Below are 20,154 nucleotides of genomic sequence, written 5' to 3'. Positions count from 1 at the left end.
GAAAAAGCAATGAATACACGGATATATTTTGATCCTGGGGTAAAGACATATTGGCTATTTGGTTAAAGATTAAAAGAAATATAACTTTTGACATAGAAGTTCAAAGGATTCATGCTCCAAGTACTTTAGGCCCACATTTAACACTCTTTTCTTAATAGTTACAAATGCCTTGCAGTTCATAGAGAACAGAATCATAATCCAGTTAAAATAAGATGTGTGAATATGGAGAACTATATTCAACATTTATGTGCCACTTTAAAAGAAGTATTTCCCCCTCTTTGAAAAGTTTTAGATTTCATAAACATTGTATAAAGTGTTGCCCAGTTAGAATTCCTAGGGCTTTTGCATTCATCGTGGTTTGATATGTGGGGTCTTTAAATATTATCCACCATTTCCTCATTGTCATCTTCACAGTCCTTTATGAAAAAGGTATATCAATGTCTGGCTCCATGCCTTGAGAATCACCATTCAATGATCCTTAAATGGAGCCTCTTTTCAGAGTCACCAAGTTCCACGGTACATTACAAAGTTTAGGATAAGAATGACATGTTCATTATTATGTCTTTGTAATGAATTGGCTTTTCTTCTCCCTCAGCCTTCTTTTCATCCATGGCAACTATTTAATCCTGAATCACATTTGTAGCAATTGCTGTTAACTACAATACTATCAAGTTTTGTATCACCGTCCAAAACCAAAGAGGCCCATCTTGCTAGCTAGTGGGAGTTTTACAACAAAATCTTGAATGTTTAGTGGCTGCAGGTTTATTTTTAGGCATTGCAGGGTCTCTCTGCCTTCCAGATAACTTTCATCAAAGTAAACCAAAAAGGCATCAGATTTCAGAATGAATAAAAGGAGAGCTGAAAGCCTATCGTCCCAGAAACCGGCTTGGGTCCACCCTTTTAATCCTGCCAGCCTTCACCCCTCTCTCCAGCCTTATTTCCTTTTGTCTTTTGAAGTGTTGCCCATCTGGTCAGCTAACAGTTGATTGCTTCAGTCTCAGCACTTGACTAAGAGAGGGACATAATAGGGAACCAACTACCTCCAAGCCAGTGCCACTTACCAACTGGCTGGTAGGGGAACCCAGGCACACCCATTACTCCAAGTTCCAGCCCAGGAAACCTGGGCCCAGCAACCAGTCTGCTCAAGCTCTGACACTGTTGCTGTTTTCTTGGGCTCTGTCCTACCACACTTCTCTATCTCTTGGCCTACCTCTGGGTTTGCCACTGGAGCTTCCTCCACTCCCTGCAGTTATTTCACCCCTGTCAGCTTCTTGCTAGAGTCTGTAGTCCAAGGCAGGAGCCCAGGGCCTACTCTCCCCACAGAGGTACTCTTTCTACCTAGCCAGCTCCCTTCCTCTCTAGGGAGTACTGCAGAGCTCCTCCATGCAGCTCTCCTCCTACCACCAACTTCCTCTCTTTAAAAGCCTCCCCAAGCTGGACAGTCCCTGGCTCTCTTCCAGGTGCAGTATATACAGTTAATTGGTCTATTATGCCTGGTCAGGCCATGTGTTGGGTGGAAACCGCATCACAGGAACAAAAGTTAAATAAAAGAGTTTACTATAGGCCTAAAAGGACAGATTTCTTACAGCCTATATTTAAAAGAGAATGTTTAATTAAAAACAAATAATTCAGCCATTACTGGCAGTGATAACACCCCTGTTGTACTATGAATGTACTGGAAACATCTAGGGAGCATGCACCTGATTTACTGAACAGTGACTTGACAAATTACTCCCTTTGCTGTTGTTCCTTTACCTTACTGATGCATTCCCTTACCTGAAGTTGGAATGCTGGAATCTACTTAGTACTTCTGGCAGTGCAGCAGATGCATTCTTCTGACACATACGACACCTGGTATAACTGATAGCAAAGCAGCTGCACTATTATGTGTATCCCATGTGCAGTTAGAACAGCATGGGGGCTTGGTGTAGTAGATTCAGCAGCACAAGAAATTAATTCTACAGGAACATACCTGAAACATGTGGCAGCTTAGATGAGGCATTCTCTTTGGCTATACTTAGTATTATACATTTGGTAGCAGTCAAATTGAACCTCAGCAACCTCATGTAACTGGTTTAAATGCACATCTGCCGGTTACATTGGGTAGCCTCAAAATACTGGCTTCTAAGGAAGGAACTGTCCTCTGCGGTTTGAGACAGTCAGCAACAATAAGTGTTGTGAAAACTTTAGAACTTTTCAGAGTTCTGTGTGATCCAGTTATCCTTACCAGCTGCATATGTATAATCTCAATCCACTTCAAGGAGAGTTAGGCACATGTCACTGACTGTATGATCAGATGGTAGAGTCTGTGTAAAGTATTTCATGATTTTTTGATTTAAAAAAAACAGTTCTTGCAAAGGACAGCAATTCATTCGCTCCCTTCCTCCCAGCCACTGAGCAACGGTTGTCTTTATCTGCAACCAAAATAATCTTTTTTATAACTTTAAATAAGGTCATATGCTTAGGTGTATTTTAGAGAATCTCAGCAGCTAATCCTAAAGAATACTACTTAATGGGAAATCACACGAATGGCTTGAAGGAATGTCCAATTTCAAAACAGCGTACTTTATTTCAGTGTTCTGTTGAATATAGCCATTTTTATTATATATTTTATTTTGAAGTAGCAGTTGGGCCACTAGTTCTGCCCAAACACTGATAATTTACCAAATAATGCCTTCTGTTTGAAGTTATAGCCCAAAAGACTCCTACACATCCACTTCTTCCTAACACACACCCAGCAATAGCTGGTGTAGCAAACTGACTACGTGAGTGTACTGGTCCTTGTGAAGCAAGTTGGAGCTGAGAATTCTGTCCTGCAGCTCCAGTGTATTACAGTATGATTTCATGTAGCAATCTTTGCATCTCTTCAGGCTAGAGCCAGCTACTAGTAGCTTTTCAGTAGAAACTCCATAAAGCAAGTATCTATGAAGGTGGACGTGCAAGAGCAAACATAAGATATTACTCCATCACTCTCAATCAGAGCTGAATTCCAACATAGGGTAACACTTTCTATTTATATTGTACAACTCTTAAAAAGAAAAACACAAAATCCACTGTGCCCATGATGTTAATGCCACTGCAGCTGTTATGCCTGCTGATCACTGTCACTGCCACATTTTGCTAAACATTGTGGTTTTGGGAACTGTACCTTTAAAGGCTGAGATAAAGCTCTTGTTTTTATGCACAGTCTATTGGAAGCAGACACCAAATAAAGCAGATCTCTTGCAAGCACCTTAAGCACTGTGTGATTGCTGAACTGAACACTACATGTTACCAGGAGTAAAACAAATTAAGAAAATAACCTGAATAGACGCAGTTAAAAACCCTGCCAGAGCTGAAACTCTAGAAATGTGGAAAACAACTGGAGAAGATTAAATAATATGTGCAGTGTGATCAATGAACATCACAACCAAGTACCTTTGAGGTCACAAAGTGTACTAATTTATGCCAAACAGTGGGTTTTGTGACATACACACTTGAGAACCAGACTGAGACCATCAAACTCAGATGTTAGAGTTCCTATTTTATTATTTAGCCTGTTTAGTACCCATAATACCCAATCTGTAACCCCAGATTTTCTCTGCTACTTCCTAAGAGAAGTTCCATTTTCTTATTTGGAACAGTACACCCATCTATATAGCTCACACTGTGAATGAATTGTTTGTACAAACTTTTGTAAGTGATTACTCTCAAAATTTCCTATAAGATTAATTCTCTTTCAACATGGCCACAAATGTAAAGAGTTTATAAAAGAGTGATGAGCATTCGGTAGTATTACAGCTGGTTGCAAATGTGCTGTTAAAACTTCTTTTCAATAGAAAATGCCTTTTTTTGACCAAAGAGAATTTTTTTCTGAAACATTTCGACAAAAATATTTTTCAAAATAGTTGTTTCATTTCAGTGGGGAACAGACCACTTCTTGTTCTTTTTCTTTAAAAAAACCCCCAACACTTTTCATTGAAAAAAAGGGGACAAAAAGCAAAAAAGTGAGAGAAGGTGGGAAAATGCCCACTGATCTGACTTTTTTAAAAAAATCCCCTTTTTTCAAAGGGGAGGGAAGTGTGAGAAAGTGTTTTTTGACATTTTTCCTACTTCCGAAAAAAATGAAAAAATGGAAAATAAAAAAAATATTAAAAACATTCCTTGAAAAACTCCCAAATATAATAGAAAAAAATTCTTTCAAATTTTTCAGTAAATATTTTGACTGTCTCTACTAATGTCTATTTATGATATTGCCATTTCCTGGGTGGAGCCTGAACGGCTCAACTGAGTGACACAGGCCCTATACAATAACAGAAAATCTTAGGCTTTATGTGTCTGCGTTTTTGGATCAGGAGAATCTGAGTTCTATCTCTGCTCTCACCATGGATAGCCAAGTGGCTGTGGTTTGCAGCAACAACACCAGGGAAGGTATTAGATGGCTGTAGGTTTGCTATAATAGTGTTGCAAAATTAGGCTGAGACAGCTATGCAATTTCCTGCAATATCTTTGGGAGATCTCACTGTACTAAGTTTATGTATCATTGTGAGCCAGGGCTTGTATGTAATTCCATGGGCACAGGGGGCCACAGCTCCTCCAAGAACTAAGAACAATGTGGTAAATTTTCTCAGGTTGTAACACCTCCAGAGAAGTACCACCACTTGGAGAGGCTCGCATATACTAGTTCAGACTGGATTCTCCAGAGACCAACAGACAAAGACAGGCCTTTTGGATACATAACCTGAGTTTACACTGAGTTTACACAGGGCCTGAGTTTACACTGAGCCTGCTTTCTGATCCAGGAAATGGACAGGACCTTCTGTGCAAGGATGGGGGCAGGGGTGGCAATACGTATTGGAAAGGGTTGAATGACTTTGGCCTACTAAGGTCCATAAGACTGATGGGTGACATCTGATAAGCTTTTAGCATGCACATAGCAACCTTTATGGTGTTTTATATATTTCCTCTGTAGTGCTTCCACCTTAAGAATAAATGTACTTGCTTAGAGCTGTGTAGTGACTTGCAACCTCTGCAGTTATGCCGTGCATAAGCCTTCAAAGAGAAAGCAAAGTGCAGACACTGCCAAGTTTAGACAGTCTAGCTTGCTGGAATAACATAATGTGGGCAGGGGCCTGTGCAGCCTGGAAAACTCCAGTCAGGAGGGAGAGAGACACATGTCTCTACCCAAGAGAGGTGATGGTTGAGGAGCCAGGAGGCTAGATTGGGTGCCCTTGGTGGAGCACAAGGGAGAAATATGAACGCAGTTGCCCAGAAGTGTGACATATGTATATTACAATTGTTTTACATATTTTTTGGAAACATCCAAGATTGGCCACTGGCAGAGATTGGATATAAAACTATACAGACTACTGGTAGATAGATACAGGCTAGCTGAGGGCACTCACTTCACACAATTAACATTCCACTCTCTTACGGAATTTTTTGGTCCCAACGATCCCTCTCTCTCCCAGTGAAGGAAAAGTCCAAATATCCTCTCCCTGATTTGATCTCTGAGACACAGTTTCTCATGTCACAATCCTTTTACTCACTTTTAGAGCCGACTAATTGGATCTCACGGCCACAAAGAGTTAGTGATTGAATGTGCATTAGAACCCACGATCTGCCTGCCTTCTAATCTCAATCTAACAACCAGAGCATGACAGTTTGTCAGCTGTGTGAGAATGTAGTCATATTGCTTGTGGGAAAGGGAAGAAAATTCCCAGCAGAACTCCCATGCAACTTCTGACCCTCCATAAAGATTAGGCAACAGCATTTAAGATTTTCTACAGATTACCGTTATGTCATTCAATTGCTGGTTTTCTTCAACCAGGACATTGCTATTTTGTGTTTGAAAAATGATTAAATTTATTAAACATTTTTCAGAAGACCTCTTAGAAGTTTAATGAAATGGTACTATGTACTATGACCATTTCTATTCAAATTAAATTTTGAAAACCCTTTTAGCTCCTTGTTTGTTTTTATTACATGAACTAAAATGCGGGTCTTACTGAGGCTCACAATGTCCGTTTACACTCGCATGTACTCTTTTTTAAAAATGCTATGTTTGTGTTCATTCTAAGGAGATTCTCGAGCCAAATCATGCTTGCCTTATTCACACAAATAATTCCATTTGAAGTCAACAGCCCTACGTGTGTGAGTAAGACAGGCAGGATTTGGCCTGTTGTTAAACCACCAGACTGAACCAACCTTGTTTTTTCTTACATTTTGTGAAGTCCGAGTAATTTTTTATTATCCCGATTCAGCAAGACACATGAGCACGTGCTTACGTCCCATTGACTTGAATGGGGACTCGGCATGTGCTTTGCTGAATAGTGAAGTACTTATGTGCAAGCAAATATGCTTGGCTGAATCAGGGACTCTGTGGGTTATTTTTAAAAAAAATTATATTTTAAAAGAATTAACAATGTCAGCAACCAAGCATTTGTGAATAATTCTACAGAAACAAATTAGTGTGCATATGCTGGAGGGAAAGAAATCTGTAAGGAGGCATTTCATTTTCAGTCCTGCTTGATTCTGTTATAAACAGTAATGAGTAGTAAGGTAGAGGGCTCACACTGTAGCTAAGGAACAACAAATCCTATGAAGTGAGACTGCAGAAGACATACTGTGATATTTGTGAGACTCCGTAGCTCTAATCCAACAAACAATTACACATGTGCTTAGCTTTACGCACATTGACATTTTTGATGAAAAATGGAAACAAGGTTTTAAAACATGTTTTGGTTTCCAGATCATCTCCATTTTGTATTTGGAATGTTGAATATGTGCAATGAGCTGTTCATGAATGTGATGGAGACCAACATTTATTTGCAGTATGTATTCAGTGGATACTTTTAATAGTAAATAAGGCCCTGGTCATGGAAACACTTATGCATACTTTAGGTTAACTTTCAGCAAGTGCATAAGAGTTTGCAGGATCAGAGTTTACGTACGTCTAATAAATTATTCTCTTTGAATTATTTAGTCTGGTCATAACTAAAAAGACCTCAATGATGCTGTTTTAATTTTGTGTTTAGCTAAAAGAAATGTAAGAAACTTTGGTGATCACTTTGGATGCTTTACTTTCCCCCCCCCCCCTTGTGTTTTGTCTCTAGTTTGCAACAGTCAGGCTGTTTGGAAGCAATGAAAGTCGCATTTTGTGGTAATGACAACGCTTCTGCCTATGACATCAGTGCTGGAGTCCTAAAAAATGTCTGCTTCGTGGATGCCCTCAACCTGGTTCCCCATGTCTTCCTGTTATTTATCACCTTTCCAATTTTGTTTATTGGTGAGTAATACAGCCATAGGCCCCCAATCCTGAAAACAATCATGCATATGCTTCGAGTCAAGCACGCATGCATGTTTGCAGAACTGGGACCTTATTATGTTATAGGACTGGTGCAATTCATTCAGCTTAAATAATTTGCATTACTTTAGGCATCATGAGGAAGAGACGGAATGGAGATCCTGTCAAGAGGGGGCATGTTGAAGAGGGGTTAATGCAGAGATGGGCCTGAACCAGAAGAGTTAATATCAACCCTCTTTCATTTATGGGAATTTTGGGTACACGTTCTGAACTTTACATCATGAGCTTTAAAAGATGAAATCTAACCAGAAAATCAGATCCAAATTCTCTCAACCTTTGGAGAAGTTTGTCTCCAGGTTTGAACAGCTTGGGTCTGTCTCTATTTTTAGATTCTAAGAGTTAGGACATAAGGTCTGTCCTTGAACTTTGATGGAGTTTGGAGCTATTCCAAAATTTACATCTTGGGTCTGTCTGTATGATAGTTATGTGAAGCACTACAGAAAGGGTAATTCATTCTCATGCCAATGTTTGTAAACACGAATAAGAGATGATAAATCCATCCCTAGAACAATTTTGATAATGCAGTGGCCCTAATTTATATGCTCTTCTTGTACACAGAGTCATTAATAGCTTGATGAGCTTTATCCTTTTAGATTTTATATTTGTGGGTATATCTACACTATGGAATTAGGTTGAATTTATAGAAGTCGATTTTTTAGGAAGCGATTTTATACAGTCGATTGGGTGTGTCCCCACTAAGCACATTAAGTCGGCGGAGTGCGTCCACAGTATCATGGCTAGCGTTGACTTTCGGAGTGTTGCACTGTGGGTAGCTATCCCACAGTTCCCGCAGTCTCCGCCACCCATTGGAGTTCTGGGTTAAGCTCCCAATGCCTGATGGGGCAAAAACATTGTCGCAGGTGGTTTTGGGTACATGTCATCAGTCACCCCTCCCTCCGAGAAGGCAACAGCAGACAATCGTCTCGTGCCTTTTTTCCGTGCGGACGCCATACTGCTTTCAGCAGACAGTGCAGTAGGACTGCTAACCGTCGTCATCGGACCACCGCTTCCACAGCAACTCTGCTCTCCTGGTGCCATGAATCCACCTTGCAGGTCCTCTATATGACAGTTGTCATCCACTGCTTCTGCTGCAACTCTTCTCTCCTGCTCTTGTCTCACCATTCCACGGCAAGCGTGCAGCCCACTCAGCTCACTGACACTGTTGTTGTGTCCTGGTGCTGCTGGCAGCAGATTCATAGATTCATAGATTCATAGATATTTAGGTCAGAAGGGACCATTATGATCATCTAGTCTGACCTCCTGCACAACGCAGGCCACAGAATTTCACCCACCACTCCTGCAAAAAACCTCTCACCTATATCTGTGCTATTGAAGTCCTCAAATCGTGGTTTAAAGACTTCAAGGAGCAGAGAATCCTCCAGCAAGTGACCCGTGCCCCATGCCACAGAGGAAGGCGAAAAACCTCCAGGGCCTCTTCCAATCTGCCCTGGAGGAAAATTCCTTCCCGACCCCAAATATGGCGATCAGCTAAACCCTGAGCATATGGGCAAGATTCATCAGCCAGATACTACAAAAAATTCTTTCCTGGGTAACTTGGATCTCACCCCATCTAATATCCCATCACAGGCCATTGGGCCTATTTACCATGAATATTTAATTACCAAAACCATGTTATCCCATCATACCATCTCCTCTATAAACTTATCGAGTTTAATCTTAAAGCCAGATAGATCTTTTGCCCCCACTGCTTCCCTTGGAAGGCTATTCCAAAACTTCACTCCTCTGATGGTTAGAAACCTTCGTCTAATTTCTAGTCTAAATTTCCTGGTAGCCAGTTTTATATCCATTTGTTCTTGTGTCCACATTGGTACTGAGCTTAAATAATTCCTCTCCCTCTCCAGAATTTATCCCTCTGATATGTTTATAGAGAGCAATCATATCTCCCCTCAACCTTCTTTTAGTTAGGCTAAACAAGCCAAGCTCCTTGAGTCTCCTTTCATAAGACAAGTTTTCCATTCCTCGGATCATCCTAGTAGCCCTTCTCTGTACCTGTTCCAGTTTGAATTCATCCTTCTTAAACATGGGAAACCAGAACTGCACACAGTATTCCAGGTGAGGTCTCACCAGTGCCTTGTATAACGGTACTAAAACCTCCTTATCCCTACTGGAAATACCTCTCCTGATGCATCCCAAGACCGTGTTAGCTTTTATCACGGCCATATCACATTGGCAGCTCATAGTCATCCTATGATCAACCAATGCTCCAAGGTCCTTTTCCTGCTCCGTTACTTCTAATTGATGTGTCCCTAGCTTATAACTAAAATTCTTGTTATTAATCCCTAAATGCATGACCTTACACTTCTCACGATTAAATTTCATCCTATTACTATTACTCCAGTTTACAAGGTCATCCAGATCCTCCTGTAGGATATCCCTGTCCTTCTCTAAATTGGCAATACTTCCCAGCTTTGTATCATCCGCAAACTTTATTAGCACACTCCCACTTTTTGTGCCAAGGTCAGTCATAAAAAGACTAAATAAGATTGGTCCCAAAACCGATCCTTGAGGAACTCCACTGGTAACCTCCTTCCAGCCTGACAGTTCATCTTTCAGTAGCACCCGTTGTAGTCTCCCCTTTAACCAATTCCTTATCCACCTTTCAATTTTCCTATTGATCCCCATCTTATCCAATTTAACTAATAATTCCCCATGTGGCACGGTATCAAACGCCTTACTAAAATCTAGGTAAATTAGATCCACTGTGTTTCCTTTGTCTAAAAAATCTGTTACTTTCTCAAAGAAGGAGATCAGGTTTGTTTGGCACGATCTACCTTTTGTAAAACCATGTTGTATTTTGTCCCATTTACCATTGACTTCAATGTCCTTAATTACCTTTTCCTTCAAAATTTTTTCCAAGACCTTGCATACTACAGATGTCAAACTAACAGGCCTATAATTACCCGGATCACTTTTTTTCCCTTTCTTAAAAATAGGAACTGTGTTAGCAATTCTCCAATCATACGGTACAACCCCTGAGTTTACAGATTCATTAAAAATTCTTGCTAATGGGCTTGCAATTTCATGTGCCAATTCCTTTAATTTTCTTGGATGAAGATTATCTGGGCCCCCCGATTTAGTCCCATTAAGCTGTTTGAGTTTCGCTTCTACCTCAAATATGGTAATGTCTACCTCCATATCCTCATTCCCATTTGTCATGCTACCATTATCCCTAAGATCCTCTTTAGTCTTATTAAAGACTGAGGCAAAGTATTTGTTTAGATATTGGGCCATGCCTAGATTATCCTTGACCTCCATTCCATCCTCAGTGTTTAGCGGTCCCACTTCTTCTTTCTTTGTTTTCTTCTTATTTATATGACTATAGAACCTTTTACTATTGGTTTTAATTCCCTTTGCAAGGTCCAACTCTACTTGACTTTTAGCCTGTCTCACTTTATCCCTACATGTTCTGACCTCAATAAGGTAGCTTTCCTTGCTGATCCCTCCCTTCTTCCGCTCCTTGTATGCTTTCTGGTGCAGTAGGTCTGCAAAACTGGTCATCCAACCACCTCTTCCACTGCAACTCTGCTCTCCTGCTCTTGTGTTGATAGCCAGTTTTTCCATGTTGGCTGTCATGGGCTCCTGCTTGTTCCGCTGCAACTCTGCTCTCCTTCTTTCATGAATCCACCTCGCAGGTCCTCTCGTTGTTCTCTATAAATATCTATTCTCGTGGCATCCATCGTCAGCCACCGCTTCCGCTGCAACTCTGCTCTCCTGCAGACGTCATACCATGGCAAGCATGGAGCCCGCTAAGATCACCACGGCAGTTATGAGCACTGTAAACACCTCGCGCATTATCCTGCAGTATGTTCAGAACCAGAACCTGCAAGGAGGCGATGGCAGCGCAGTGATGAGAGTGATGGGGACATGGACACAGACTTCTCTCAAAGTACGGGCCCCAGCAATTTGGACATTCTGGTGGCAATGGGGCAGGCTCATGCTATGGAAGGCCAATTCAGGGCCCAGGAAACAAGCACAGACTGGTGGGACTGCGTAGTGTTGCAGGTCTGGGATGATTCGCACACATAAGGGCACTTTCATGGAACTTTGTGACTTGCTTTCCCCTGCCCTGAAGCACAAGAATACCAAGATGAGAGCAGCTCTCACAGTTCACAAGTGAGTGGCGATAGCCCACTGGAAGCTTGCAATGCCAGACAGCTACTGGTCAGTCGGGAATCAATTTGGAGTGGGCAAATCTACTGTGGGGGCTGCTGTGATCCAAGTAGCCAACACAGTCATTGAGCTGCTGCTATCAAGGGTAGTGACTCTGGGAAATGTGCAGGTCATAGTGAATGGTTTTGCTGCAATGGGATTCCCTAACTGTGGTGGGGCTATAGACGGAACCCATATCCCTATCTTGGGACCGGACCACCTTGGCAGCCAGTACATAAACTGCAAGGGGTACTTTTCAATGGTGCTGCAAGCTCTGGTGGATCACAAGGGACGTTTCACCAACATCAATGTGGGATGGCCGGGAAAGGTACATGACGCTTGCATCTTCAGGAACTCTGGTCTGTCTGAACAGCTGCAGCAAGGGACTTACTTTCCAGACCAGAAAATAACTATTGGTGATGTTAAAATGCCTATAATCCTTGGGGACCCAGCCTACCCCTTAATGCCATGGCTCATGAAGCCGTACACAGGCAGCCTGGACAGTCGTCAGGAGCTGTTCAACTACAGGCTGAGCAAGTGCAGAATGGTGGTAGAATGTGCATTTGGATATTTAAAAGTGCGCTGGCGCAGTTTACTACTCGGTTAGATCTCAGCAAAACAAATATTCCCACTGTTATTACTGCTTGCTGTGCGCTCCACAATATCTGTGAGAGCAAGGGGGAGACGTTTATGGCGGGGTGGGAGGTTGAGGCAAATCGCCTGGCTGCTGGTTACGTGCAGCCAGACACCAGGGTGGTTAGAAGAACACAGGAGGGCGCGGTACGCATCAGAGAAGCTTTGAAAACCAGTTTCATGACTGGCCAGGCTACGGTGTGAAAGTTCTGTTTGTTTCTCCTTGATGAAACCCACCACCCCTTGGTTCACTCTACTTCCCTGTAAGCCAACCAACCTCCCCACTTTGCTCACCACTTGCAGAAGCAATAAAGTCATTGTTGTTTCAAATTCATGCGTTCTTTATTAATCTGTCACACAAATAGGGGATAACTGCCAAGATAGCCCGGGAGGGGTGCGGGAGGAGGGAAGCACCAGGAAGGGTGGTGGAGGAGGGGAGGAGGGAAGGAAAAGGCCACACTGCACTTCAAAACTTATTGAATGCCAGCCTTCTGTTGCTTGGGCAGTCCTCTGGGCTATGGTGGTTGAGTGCCCAGAGAGGCCCCCCCTCCCCCCACGTTCTTGGGCATCTGGGTGTGGAGGCTATGGAACTTGGGGAGGAGGGTGGGCGGTTACACAGGGGCTGCAGCGATGGTCTATGCTCCTGCGGCCTTTCCTGCAGCTCAGCCATATGCCAGAGCATATCAGTGTGATCCTCCAGTAGCCTCAGCATTGCATCCTGCTTCCTCTCATCACGCTGCCACCGCCTCTCCTCTTGCTCACGCCACCTCTCCTCTCATGCGTCCCTCCTGTCCTCATGTTCATTTTGTGCTTTCCTGGACTCTGACATTGATTGCCTCCACGTATTTTGCTGAGCTCTTTAAGTGCGGGAGGACTGCATGAGCTCAGAGAACATTTCATCATGAGTGCATTTTTTTCACCTTCTTATCTGCGCTAGCCTCTGGAACGGTGATGTTAGGGGGAGGGTTGAAACATTTGCAGCCGTGGGAGGAAAAAAAAGGGAGAGTAGTATTTAAAAAGACACATTTTAGAGAACAATGGGTAGACTTTTTCATGGTGAACCAAGCTGTTAACATTACATAGTACATGTGCTTTTGGTATAAGGTCGCATTTTGCCTCTTGTATTGAGGGCCTGCTGGTTTGGTGTGAGAGATCACACACATTCGGCTTGCAGGCAGCCATGGTCTTTTGGCTTCTTTAACCTTCGTAACATGTGGGAATGGTTTCAAACAGCAGCACCCTCATTTCCCATACCAAGCACCCATTGGGTTGGCCATTTAAAATGGATTGGGCATTTAAAAGAGGGGCTGCGGTTTTCGGGTTAATGTGCAGCACAAACCCAACTAAGCCCCACCCCGCCCGCACACCCAATTCTCTGGGATGATGGCTTCACCTCTCCCCCCACCGCGTGGCTAACTGTGGGGAGGATTTCTTTTCAGCCACCCGCAAACAGCCCAGCAGGAACGGCCACCTCTGAATGTCCCCTTAATAAAATTCCCCTGTTTCAACCAGGTGACCATGAATGATATCACTCTCCTGAGGCTAACACAGAGAGATAAAGAACGGATGTTGCTTGAATGCCAGCAAACACCGGGACCATACACTGCCATGCTTTGTTCTGCAGTGATTCCAGACTACGTGCTACTGGCCTGGCATGGTAAAGTGTCCTACCATGGAGGACGGAATAAGGCTGCCCTCCCCAGAAACCTTTTGCAAAGGCTTTGGGAGTACATCCAGGAGAGCTTCATTGAGATGTCCCTGGAGGATTTCTGCTCCATCCCCAGACACGTTAACAGACTTTTCCAGTAGCTGTACTGGCCATGAATGCATCCCAAGTCTTCAGGGAAAATTAATCATTAAACACACTTGCTTTTAAACCATGTATTATATTTATAAAGATACACTCACCAGAGGTGCCTTCTCCGCCTTCAAGGTCCAGGAGCCCGCCTTGGGAGGGTTGGGAGGGTACTGGATCCAGGGTGATAAACAGTTCCTGGTTTCGTCCTCCTCCTCCTCCTCATCTTCCTCATCCCCTAAATCCTCATCCCTGTTGTGTGAGACTCCCCCCTTGCAGGAGTCCACGTACAGGGGTGGGGCAGTGGTAGGGGCACCCCCTAGAATTGCATGCAGCTTATCATAAAAGCAGCATGTCTGGGGCTCTGACCGGAGCGGCCCTTTACCTCTTTGGTTTTCTGGTAGGCTTGCCTGAGCTCCTTAAGTTTCACGCGGCAGTGCTGCGGGTCCCTGTTATAGCCTCTGTCCTTCATGCCCTTGGAGATTTTTTCAAATATTTTGGCATTTCGTCTTTTGGAACGGAGTTCTGATAGCATGGATTTGTCTCCCCATACAACGATCAGATCCAGTACCTCCCGTTCGGTCCATGCTGGAGCTCTTTTGCGATTCTGGGACTCCGTGGTCACCTCTCCTGGTGAGCTCTGCATGGTCACCTGTGCCACTCAGGCCAAACAGGAAATGAAATTCAAAAGTCCCCGGGGCTTTTTCTATCTACCTGGCTAGTGCATCTGAGTTGAGAGTGCTGTTCAGAGCGGTCACAATGGAGCACTCTGGGATAGCTCCCGGAGTCCAATACCCATCTAATTGGGTTCACACTACCCCAAATTTGACCCGGCGATGTCGATTTCAGTGCTAATCCCCTTGTCAGGGAGGAGTACAGAAATCAATTTTAAAAGCCCTTTAAGTCGACAAAAATGGCTTCATCTTGTGGACGGGTGCAGGGTTTAATCGATCTAACACCGCTAAATTTGACCTGAACTCATAGTGTAGACCAGGGCTATGTTTTTATACCACTGATGGTCATTAATGAGGCAAGTGAGATTGAAAAAAATTCTGCAGGGCTGTCAAGCAATGATAATTTGCATGAAAGAAATACATTGCAGAACCCTTCATCATAAGATTGAGAGACTTCAGAACTGCCAAAAAATTAGTCTAACCTGAAGGAATCTCCTGCCAAATTCATGGGAAATGGCAGATCTGCTTCTTTATCTTCTCTGTCATTTAAAATCTTTAAATCAGGAATGGAAGTCTTTTCAAAAGATATGCTCTTGTTCAACCACAAGTTATTGGACTTATTGCAGGAAATACTGGATGAATTTTAATATCCTATGTTATGTAGGAGGACTGACTAGATGATCATAATGGTCCTTTCTGTCCTTAATACCTGTGAATGCATTGTGCTAATTAAATATTTTCGGTAGCCACTGGCTACATTCAAGCAAATTGTACTTTTTTCGTTTTATTTTTTGTATTACTATGAAGAACAGCAGTTTGATTGGTTTTCATATATTGTGAGGTTTGAAGAACACAAAATTGTGTTGTGATCCTGTCATAAGTTAAGGAGAGAGACCAGATCAAGAGGTAGAGGAGATTTTTTTTCAAAAATATTTAGGCACTGAAGAAGATGGCATTGGAGTCTCAATGAATGATGCTTTTCCTTTTGAGTCAGCACTGAGTCAATGCTCCAGCTTGGTATTATAGGGCACAGTGCTGATGGATTTAACACTGAATGTATGAGATATAAAAAGTGAGATCTTAACCACAATTTGGTCACTAAAGATTCCATGGTATGTTTCGTAAGTGGCAGGTTTTTAACTGAGATGTCCTGGCCAAATTCCAGCTCAGAATTACATTCTGTCTTTAATTCTTGTCCTAAAGTATTGTGTAGTGTTGTTGTGCTCTGTTAGGCCCCGTCACGGGGTTCTCTACTCTCTGCTGGTGGTGTCTCCTTGTGGCTACCTCTGGGGATCAGTGTTTGCCTGGTCTGGCACCCCCTTCCATCAGTTACTCATGCTGTGACCCCCATCTCTCTCTTCATGACTCAGGGTACTCCCTGTTTGTGACTTGGCCCTCCGGCCAGGTCACTAGATAGTCCTCCCCTTCTGAAGTAACAAAATCCCTCCAGACCAGCTGTCTGGTTGGCATCTCCAACAATCCTGTGCCTGGTAGGGGAACCCAGGCCCACCCTCTACACTGGGTTCCATCCCAGGGACCCTAGAACGAGCAGCCAAGGCGATTTAACTCCACAGTGTAGACCTGCCCTTAGTTCCACAGTTTCAATTTAGTTCTTATTTAATCAGAACCTGTTTGCTCATCTTTTGTTCTAACACACACAACTCCATGTTCCTCACCACTACAGAAACAATGCAGAACTCCCTATACCTTCTGCAAACGATGTTCAACTTTTTTATATGTAATGGCCTTTGCACTGACACAGACTTCCAGAGACCCTGAATAACAAAAGGGAGTACAACCGTTCTTTTGATCCCATTCATTCCTTCTCAGGCCTGATAGGGTGACTGAAGATCATTCATTCTTTTAAATCACTCTTTCTAAAAGCAGTTTCATTTAAAAGGGTCTTGCACAAAGTTATTAAAAGTGGATATTGGTGTGAAACAGAAAGCACTGTTTAACACTAATAATTCTCCACACTTCTATAGCATCTTCCATCTGAGGATCTCAAAGCACTTTACACACATAAAGAAGGTAAGCCTAAGAATGCCTCTGTCAGGTATATAAGCATCTCTAATTTACAGACGAAGGAAGTGAGGGACAAAGACTAGACTTTCCAGGTCTGAGCCCCCTCCGTTTGCAGAGAGGGGTGTATTTGCAATGGCAATAAAGCAGATGTGCAATATCAGATGAACTGCCTGCAGCATTTGTTCCTGACTGCCATGCCCTACTCAGGCGTACACTATGTGCAGATTACATTCACTGTTACTTCATTGCGGTGGGCATGTGGATATCCTCACATTCAGACAGAGTGGCCTTCAGGATGGCCCAGCTTTCTCCTAGTCCAGTTCCCCCAGTCTGTGGACACTTCTGCTGGGGGATGAGACTGATCTGGAGCTGCTGAGAGCTCATTGAGGATATGATAATCCTCAGCAGGCCTGGATGAGGATAATAAGCTTTGTCTGACTAAGGTAATTATATCCTTCCCAGGTCTTGAGAGTGAGGGAAGGAGTGGGGGCGGGGGGGAGCAGGAGGGGAGAGATAATTCTATAGCATTTGGCGAATTTACTGAGTGTCTTCTTATTGTCCCATTGCTCTTGCCTTTCCTGCCATTCCCATTCTTTGATTAGTAGGAACAAGATGACATGGTCATTCAGGACTTATCAGTCTATTCATTGAATGAAAAAGATTTGGGGGTCATGGTGGATAATCAGCTGAACGTGAGCTGTGCCCAAAAAAGCTAATGTGATCCTGGGATGCATAAATAGGTGAATTGTGAGTAATAGAGAGGTTATTTTACTTCTGAATTTGTCACTGAATAGCCACAAGAATGCCTTGTCATGATAGACTCAAGGAGCTCATCTATTTAGCTTAACAAAGAGAAGGTTAAGGGGTGACTTGATTACAGTCTATACATACCTACATGGGGCTCTTCAGTCCAACAGACAAACATATAACACAATCCAGTGGCTGGAAGTTGAAGCTAGACAAATTCAGACTGGAAATAAAGCATAAATTTTTGACTATGAGGGTAATTAACCATTGCAACAATTTACCAAAGGTCATGGTGGATTCTCCTCACTGACAATTTTTTAAATCAAGAGTGGATGTTTTTCTATAAGATCTGCTCTAGGAATTATTTTGGGGAAGTTCTATGGTCTGTGTTAAACAAGAAGTAAGACTAGATGATCACAGTGGTCCTTCTGGCCTTAGAATCTATGACTCCATCTCAGTCTTCATGACATTCTGGAGTGCAATCCAGAGCAGTGAGGGACTGTGTCACCTCTGCTGTGCAGCCTGGTGTGCCTCACAATGCTTTGCTGCTGTAGCTCCTAACCTGGGCTCCTCACAAACAGCATGCAGGGCACAGCCTGAGTGTCTGTGTATAGCCACAGCCCTGGTTCAGCAACTCTGATCCCAACAGCCCATCAGCAACACACCAGCCACAGTCCGGCTTCCAGCAGCCTAGGTTACTACTTGCAGAGTGATCGCAACACACTCCCAAATCTGGATTTCCCCCCAGAAATGTGTGTTCTGCACTGTCCAGCCCTCTCCTGGACAGACCAGATATATTAGGTCTATTGCCCCTCTAAGAGGATCTATATACAACAGTTTGCTGCTATAAAAGGAGTTACTCACACAGTTCACTGCATTAGTTTTAATTAAAGAATAAAACAGGTTTATTTAATGACAAAGAGATAGATTTTTAATGTACAAGTATAAGGCATTACAATCAGAAATGGTTACAAGAGAAATAAAGATAAAAATCCCTTTCTAAACTTAACAAACTAGGTTCAAGATGAAACTCTTACCACATGCTCCCAAAGTCCATACGCTGTTTCTTCTGTGTTCTTAGGTGGAGAGATGGAAAGAGAGAGATGGATAGGCAAAGATAACGGGATGTTTTTGCCCCTCACTTTTATAGTTCAGTCCCCCCTTGAAATTGCATTTTCTCGAGGGTTACCCCTAGATAAAGTTCACGCCCGCTGTGAGGATGAAGACAAAAAGTGTGTTGGTGAAAGACATTCCATGCTGTTGTTTGCTAAGATGCAGCTCTGTTTATTCCTGCCCCCTTCCTTGCCAAAGAATAGCCACTTTATAGGTTTCACTTCATCGGATGCATACCGTGGAAACTGCAGCAGACATTATATACACACAGAGATCATGAAACAATACCTCCTCCCACCCCACTGTCCTGCTGGTAATAGCTTATCTAAAGTGATCATCAAGTTGGGCCATTTCCAGCACAAATCCAGGTTTTCTCACCCTCCACCCCCCCACACACAAACTCACTCTCCTGCTGGTAATAGCCCATCCAAAGTGACAACTCTCTTCACAATCTGCATGATAATCAAGGTGGGCCATTTCCTGCACAAATCTAGGTTCTCTCACCCCCTCACCCCCCTCCAAAAACCACACACACAAACTCACTATCCTGCTGGTAATAGCTCATCCAAAGTGACCACTCTCCCTACAATGTGCATGATAATCAAGGTGGGCCATTTCCAGCACAAATCCAGGTTTTCTCACCCCCCCACCCCCATACACACACAAACTCACTCTCCTGCTGGTAATAGCTCATCCAAAGTGACCACTCTCCCTACAATGTGCATGGTAATCAAGGTGGGCCATGTCCAGCACAAATCCAGGCTTTCTCACCCCCCCCCCCTTTTTTTTTTCTTTTTTCTTTTTTTTTTTTTCCGGGGACACACACACACACACACAAACTCACTCTCCTGCTGGCAATAGCTCATCCAAACTGACCACTCTCCAAGTTTAAATCCAAGTTTAACCAGAACGTCTGTGGGGGGGGGGGTAGGAAAAAACAAGGGGAAATAGGCTACCTTGCATAATGACTTAGCCACTCCCAGTCTCTATTTAAGCCTAAATTAATAGTATCCAATTTGCAAATGAATTCCAATTCAGCAGTTTCTCGCTGGAGTCTGGATTTGAAGTTTTTTGTTTTAAGATAGCGACCTTCATGTCTGTGATTGCGTGACCAGAGAGATTGAAGTGTTCTCCGACTGGGTGAGAAAACCTGGATTTGTGCTAGAAATGGCCCACCTTGATTATCATGCACATTGTAGGGAGAGTGGTCACTTTGGATGAGCTATTACCAGCAGGATAGTGAGTTTGTGTGTGTGGTTTTTGGAGGGGGGTGAGGGGGTGAGAGAACCTAGATTTGTGCAGGAAATGGCCCACCTTGATTATCATGCAGATTGTGAAGAGAGTTGTCACTTTGGATGGGCTATTACCAGCAGGAGAGTGAGTTTGTGTGTGGGGGGGTGGAGGGTGAGAAAACCTGGATTTGTGCTGGAAATGGCCCAACTTGATGATCACTTTAGATAAGCTATTACCAGCGGACAGTGGGGTGGGAGGAGGTATTGTTTCATGATCTCTGTGTGTATATAATGTCTGCTGCAGTTTCCACGGTATGCATCCGATGAAGTGAGCTGTAGCTCACAAAAGCTCATGCTCAAATAAATTGGTTAGTGTCTAAGGTGCCACAAGTCCTCCTTTTCTTTTCACTTTATAGGTGA

At 43.2% G+C, this 20,154-nt stretch overlaps 1 protein-coding gene across 3 annotated transcripts in view; it reads left to right on the top strand.

The window, feature by feature from the left end:
• ABCC9 (ATP binding cassette subfamily C member 9) overlaps window positions 1-20,154 on the top strand; it is a 135,545-nt gene that overhangs the window by 7,962 nt on the left and 107,429 nt on the right. For all 3 annotated transcript variants that reach the window (XM_084620759.1, XM_084620761.1, XM_084620760.1), the window contains one exon: window positions 7,095-7,267. In XM_084620759.1, coding sequence (XP_084476885.1) covers window positions 7,123-7,267 — 145 coding nt within the window. In that variant the 5' untranslated portion in view covers window positions 7,095-7,122. The remainder of the gene's footprint in view (window positions 1-7,094; window positions 7,268-20,154) is intronic.

The sequence above is a fragment of the Lepidochelys olivacea genome (genome assembly GCF_965140295.1).
Source record: "Lepidochelys olivacea isolate rLepOli2 genome assembly, chromosome: 1".
NCBI classification, from domain to species: domain Eukaryota; kingdom Metazoa; phylum Chordata; order Testudines; family Cheloniidae; genus Lepidochelys; species Lepidochelys olivacea.
The sequence above is the reverse complement of the archived record's forward strand: the minus strand, read 5'-3'. Positions and strand labels throughout refer to the sequence as shown.